This window comes from Prunus persica, chromosome G7 (genome assembly GCF_000346465.2).
Source record: "Prunus persica cultivar Lovell chromosome G7, Prunus_persica_NCBIv2, whole genome shotgun sequence".
NCBI lineage: Eukaryota > Viridiplantae > Streptophyta > Magnoliopsida > Rosales > Rosaceae > Prunus > Prunus persica.
This window is the reverse complement of record NC_034015.1, coordinates 7,130,754-7,137,053: the sequence shown is the minus strand read 5'-3', so window position 1 is coordinate 7,137,053 and position 6,300 is coordinate 7,130,754. Positions and strand designations below refer to the sequence as shown.

The window sequence follows — 6,300 nt, the reverse complement described above, 5'->3', positions numbered from 1 at the left end:
CCTCATGGGAGCCAAATTCCTGGAGTTCTGCTGATTTTGACGCCTGGTGGCAAACCAGATTCCAAAATCTACCAGCTTCTGTTACTGTCCTCAAGACGCTTTTTGACGGCTGGGAGAACTGGCATCTTTTTGCGGAGGGGGAGGCCAAAGCGCATATGATCCAGACCATCAAGGACATTAATGCACAAATTATAGAAGGTAGATACTTGATTCTGTCTGGGACTTGTTCTGTCTTGATAATCTGTTTTTAACCTATGTTCTGCCTGTTATTAGATCCTTCCCTGACAAAGAACGTGGGTGGACAGTCTGTCCAGGCTGGAGAAGTGATTGGTAAGCCTTTCCTTTTTATTTTTCTTCTGTCTTTTCCTGTTGGATTGTCCTCAAGTCTCTTCTGTCATTGCCGCCGGGGATTTGGAGCTCCCTTCTGCTGATGAAGAGGATGATGTTGAGGCAGAACAAACCCCTGCCGAGGCTGTTCCTTCTGGTAGAAGAAAAAGAAAAGGGCCTGCTCCCCCTCTGGATAATACCACGCGGCCTGGCATTCCTGGTAAGTTTGGAGCATTCCAACTGTTCTCTCTAGATTTATTCTGTTTTCTGTTTTCTAATCTTTTCCTTTTGTTCTGTCCAGCTGGGAGTCCTTCTCCTCCTCCTACTAAGTTAAAAAAGCTTAAGAAGAGGGGTGAAGTGGAATACTTTGCCGCAGAAGAAGCCGCAGCAATCCCAGCCACTACTTCTGGGACGGACGATGAGCTGCGAGAAGCCTTTGAGGAGGTGGAGCAGGAAAAAGAGCTGCAAGAGCTGGAGGAGGTGCCCCAAGAGAAGGTGGCAGCGGTGGAAGACGAGGTGAGTTTTAGTTTGTGACTCGCATTAGTTCCTCTTTTGCTTCATTCCTTCTGTTCTGACCCCCTTCCTGTAGGATGAAATTCCTGCTGAGGTGATAGCGGAGAGCATTGCCTTGGCGCAGAAGCAACAAAAGGGTCCGAGTGCTGAGCTGACCAGCTCAGAACTGGCTCTTTTTGAGGATGCTGAGGCAGAACACTCTACTGCCGCTCCAGAGGCCGAGGATCAGGTGGAGCCATCTGCATCAGACCCCGTGGATCAGGCAGAATTAACCGTTGTGGTCCCGGAGGCTGAGGTGGGAACGACTGCAGCTGCTCCTGTGGTTGTGGTAATTTTCCCCTTCAACTGTTCATGTTTTCCTGCTGTTCTGTCTGTTCTGTCTTTTTAACATTTGCAGTCTTTCCAGGTGGAAGTGCCTAAAGCTACTGGTGCCCTGGCTGCGGTGTCCAGCCCTCTGAAGCCTCCCATTGTCGTTGTAAGTTTTCATAACTTTCGAGCCTCCTTTATCTTCCACTTTCTGCCTGGTCTTAGCTTATGTTCTCTTCTGCAGATGCCTATTCATTCCTTTCCAGGATCATCTGTCACGGCTTCTTTTGCTGATCCAGAACTTGAAGAGTTTGAAGCCATGGATCTGGATGCCCAATTGGACAGACTGGAGAAACTCAGCTCTCCTCCAGGCAAGGCAAAATCTAGGGCGGTGGAGGAAGCCATGGAGAGGTTGAAAATCTGGCAGTCCACTGAGCTGGAATTTGATGAAGATACAGGGGCTCTTGATCAGCTGATGAAGGACCTGGACCTGCTGCATAGACAGAACATGGCTCCGAGGCCTATTCTTGAGATGGGCCTAAGCCTGGCCAGAGATGTGCTTAATCTGCATGATCGCTATGAAGATCTTAGGCCTACGTTCAAAACTTCTGAGTTCTGCAAGGCCACACATAAAGCTAATCTGGCTGACTTTGCCAGGCAGAAAACAGAACTGGATCAGATGGTGGCTGGATATAAGGAGGCTAAGGCTACCGCGGATAAGTTGGAGAAGCAGATTGAAGAACTCCAAAAACAGCTGGCAGAGTGTAGGGAGGTGCAGAACAAACTTGGGGCTGGACTGAGTTCCAAAACTAAGGCCACCTTCCTTGTGCAAAGTATGGTTGCAGCTTCCAGGCCAGCTTTGGAAATTGCAGAGGCTTCAATTCACCAGGGGGTGTTGCTCCAGAAAGAACTGTCTGTCAAGAAAGCGAACCTACAGGAGACTCTTAGAAAGCTAGGATTTTAGCTTCTTCTTTCTTTTGTTTGAATAATTTGCCGTAAAGGTGGCTATTTTTATATAAGCTTTCAAAGCATTTTTACTGCTTTTTATTCTTGATGCAATAACCGGACACGGTTTTGAAAGTACAGTAAAAACAGAACAACTTTAAAGTAAAAACAAATCTAAACAAGATTCCCTTTCAAGAAACAAAAAGGTCAATGTTGTTCCTTTCCGAGGATTTGGTTAATTATAAAAGGGCCTTCCCATGTAGGTGACCATTTCCCATACCCAGCTATGTGTGCTCCAAGGGGCAGAATTGCCTTCCAGACTATCTCTCCCTCTTCAAAACTCTTGTTTTTGACTCTTTTGTTGTAGGCTCTCGATACAGCCTGTTTTCCTGCTAAGAGTTTGTTGAGGGTATCAATTCTGCTTGCATCCAATCCTTCCAATTCCAGTAACATGGCTTGGGAGTAATCCTCCCCAGTGAGACCATGCTGGTGAGCAATTCTAAGGGACTGGACTGCTATCTCCATGGGAAGAATTGCATCGTGGCCGTAGGTTAGAGCATAGGGGGTCATGCCAGTCGCTTCTCTCTTCGAAGTTCTGTATGCCCACAAAGTTTCTGACAACTTCTCGTGCCATTGCTTTGGATTTTTCTCTAGCATCTTTCTAATGATATTGATAATCACCTTGTTACTTGATTCTGCCTGTCCATTAGCTTGAGCATAGTAAGGAGTAGATTGAAGCAGTTTGAACTTGAATGTTTCTGCCATATCTAGCATGTCCCTAGATATGAAAGAAGAACCCCTATCGGTTGTGATTGATTCTGGAATGCCAAACCTTTGTATGATCTGTTCTTCTATGAAGGTGATGATCTCTTGAGATGTTGTGGTTTTTACTGGCTTGGCTTCTACCCACTTGGTGAAATAATCTGTGGCAACGATGATGAAACAGTGCTGCTGGTTGCTGGCTGGATAGATTTTGCCAATGAGATCCATTGCCCATCCCCTGAAAGGCCATGGTTTTACTACTGGATTCATGGGAACCGAAGGAGCCTGCTGGATTGGGCCGTGCCTTTGACAGGCTTCACATCCTTTGGAATAGTCGATGCAATCCTTCATCATGGTTGGCCAGAAGTAGCCATATCTTCTGATTAACCAGCACATCTTTCTTCCCCCTTGGTGAGCTCCACAGACCCCCTCATGGGTTTCTCCCATGACTTTCATGTATTCTGTCTTCCCGAGGCACCTTAATAGTACCTCATCCTTACTTTTTCGGACCAAATCTTCATTCCACATGAGGTAGTTTGTAGCCATGATTCTGACTCTTTTCTCAGAGGGCAGAGTGGGATATCGTAAGTAAGTCATGATAGGCTCCCTCCACTCATCTCCAGTGATCGAGGCAGAATTGACTTCTATCTCCATTCCTCTCGTCAAAACAGATGGTAGACTTTTCCTTCCTATCTTGATGATCCTTTGGACGCAGTCTTCGGGCATTTGTATGCCTGATGCCACCTGAGCCAGTTCATTGGCTGCAAAGTTTTTCTCCCTTGGGATGTGCTCCCAAGTAGCTTCTCTAAATTCTGTTAGCAGATTTCTAGCTGCCACTAGATATACAGCCAGAGAGGGATTCAGACACTTATATTCTCCAGCAATCTGTTTTAGGACAAGCATGGAATCTCCCAAGATTTCCACGGACTGGACTCCTAATTCTACCAACATTTCGAGCCCTATAATCAAAGCCTCATATTCGGCCCTGTTGTTGGTGCATTGGAAATCTAGCTGGAAAGAATAGCAATGCCTGACCCCTAATGGTTCTTCCAGAACAATCCCTGCTCCTGAAGCCTTGTCTGTCTTCGATCCATCAAAATATAATTTCCAAGGTGTGAGATGAATCGAGTAAATTGGATTGTTAAGGCAAACATGAGCTCTAGTTAACAGATCTGCATTTGCTATGTCCAAAGAATCCATGTTTTCAATTTCCTCTCCCAGGTGATCTGCCAAAAAGTCTGCCACAGCTTGCCCTTTGACAGCTTTCTGGGGGACATACCTGAGGGTGAATTCTGTCAAAGCCAAAGTCCATTTCCCAATTCTGCCCCTCAGCATTGGTCTTGTTAGCATGTATTTGATTAAGTCGGTTTTGGCAATGATGTAGATAGTATGTGGCAGCATGTAGTGCCTGAGCTTCACAGCAGTGAAATATAAGGCTAGGCAAAGCCTTTCTATTGCGGAATACCTTCTTTCCACTTCTGTCAACGTTCTGCTTAGATAGTAGACCGCCTGTTCTTTTCCTTCTTTGTTATCTTGAACTAGCAGACTTCCAATGGATACTTCTGATGCAGATACATAAAGTTTGAGGGGTCTGCCCCTTTTTGGTGGGGACAGAACTGGTGGATTTGAGAGGTAATGCTTTATTTCCTGGAAAGCCTGTTGGTGCTGTTCTTCCCATTTGAATGTCTGTTCCTGCTTCAGTCTCAACAGGGAGGAAAAGGGTTGGATTTTTCCTGCAGAATTGGATATGAATCTCCTTAGGAAATTGATTTTTCCTAAGAGACTCTGAAGTTCCTTCTTGTTCCGAGGTGGTAGAGCTTCTATGATGGATTTTGCTTTATTTCTGTCAACCTCTATACCTCTTTGGTGGACCAAGAATCCTAAGAAATTCCCTGCCTGGACTCCAAAAACACATTTTTTGGGGTTCATTTTTAGCTTGTGCTGCCTCATTCTCAGGAATGCCTTTCTCAGACTTGCTACGTGATTTCCTTCCTCAGGGGATTTAATCACCACGTCATCTATGTATACTTCCAAAGAATGTCCTATCATATCATGAAAAATAGAATTCATTGCCCTTTGGTAGGTAGCTCCCGCATTTCTCAAACCGAAAGGCATTACAGTATACTCGAAAGCACCTATATGTCCTGGACACATAAAGGCTGTCTTGTGGATGTCCTGTTCTGCCATCATAATCTGGTTATAACCTGCATTGCCGTCCATGAAAGATAGCATCTGGTTATGAGCGGCTCCATCCACTAACATGTCTGCCATTGGCATAGGATATTCGTCTTTAGGAGATGCCTCATTCAGATTCCTGTAATCTACGCAGATTCTAACTGCCCCTGTTTTTCTTTTGAGAACAGGTACAATATTTGCTAACCAATCGGCATAGACGGCTGGCCTGATGAATCCTGCCTTGAGCAACCTTTCTATCTCTTCTTTGACCTTTAGTTCTGTGTCCATAGACATTCTTCTTCTGGCCTGTTTGACTGGAAGGTAGCCATCTTTAATTGGCAGCTTGTGCTCCACTAACTGCCTGTCCAATCCTAGCATCTCGTGGTAATGCCAGGCAAAACAATCTCTGAACTCCTGCAAAAGTGCCGTGAGTTCAGCCTTGAGTGGTTCCTTTAACAGTGTACTGATGAAAGTAGGCCTTGGATCTTCTTCTGTCCCTAAGTTTATCTCCTGTAGAGGGTCCTCTACTTCTGGCAGGGAGTCATCTAGTGCTGCCGGTGCAAATTCCAACACTTCCTCCTGTAAAACTTCTTCCTCTTGTTCTTTTATGCTTTCATGGGTGAATTCTGCCATATTAATGGCTGGATTCTGTATGAAAAGTCTCATTTCTCCCCAGTATATCAACAATCTTTTTGTGATGGATCGGATTGTTGCAGCTCGATCCTTGTCCAGTTGATTGGGACTAAGCATCAGAATTCTGGAAGTTCGGCACAAGAAAGTCTATTCCAGTCCTCTAGAGAACTGGCTAGACCTTCTTCAATGAGTCTTTGGGCCGTGACACCATGGGGGCGGCCGTTCTGATTGACTCCAAGGAAAGTGTAGGGACCGAGGTCATCATGATAATACCTTGCTTCAAAGCACATGGCAGAGGGTAGGAATGGCCGTGGATCGGCCTCTATAATCTCCATGCAGCCTTCTTCATTCCATATTGCTAACTGCTGGTGGAGGGTGGAAGGGATACAAAGGCTCTGGTGAATCCAATCCCTGCCGAGTAGTGCATTGTAGGTGGTGGAGGTAGTGTCTATAACAAAGAATGCTATTTTCAACTCTTTGCTTCCGACTACGACATCTACATCTAAGATGCCGTGTATTTTGGTGATGCCCCCAGCGAAGTTGGTGACGGTTAATCGTGTTGGAATTAGATCCCTCTCTGTCCTGCCCAACTTGGTCAGCATTCTGTGGGGTAATAGATTAATGGCTGCACCTCCATCT

The 6,300-nt window shown here is 45.6% G+C and overlaps 1 protein-coding gene across 1 annotated transcript; it reads right to left on the bottom strand.

Annotated features, from left to right (window-relative positions):
- LOC109950359 lies at window positions 2,181-5,661 on the bottom strand. The gene is made up of 6 exons (XM_020568927.1): window positions 5,321-5,661; window positions 5,058-5,203; window positions 4,133-4,586; window positions 2,983-4,012; window positions 2,470-2,790; window positions 2,181-2,246 (listed from the first exon to the last, which is right to left on the bottom strand). Exons 1-6 carry the CDS (start codon window positions 5,659-5,661, stop codon window positions 2,181-2,183), a joined length of 2,358 nt encoding a protein of 785 aa, XP_020424516.1.

What these genes read in the sequence shown, in the direction of transcription:
- LOC109950359 (XM_020568927.1), bottom strand. Translation starts at nt 5,661, where the DNA reads ATGGCAGAATTCACCCATGAAAGCATAAAAGAACAAGAGGAAGAAGTT. An exon ending in AGTGGGTAGAAGCCAAGCCA is followed by an intron (nt 2,791 to 2,982) that starts GTAAAAACCACA and finishes GCTAATGGACAG; the next exon opens with GCAGAATCAAGTAACAAGGT. An exon ending in TCTTAGCAGGAAAACAGGCT is followed by an intron (nt 2,247 to 2,469) that starts GTATCGAGAGCC and finishes TTTACTTTAAAG; the next exon opens with TTGTTCTGTTTTTACTGTAC.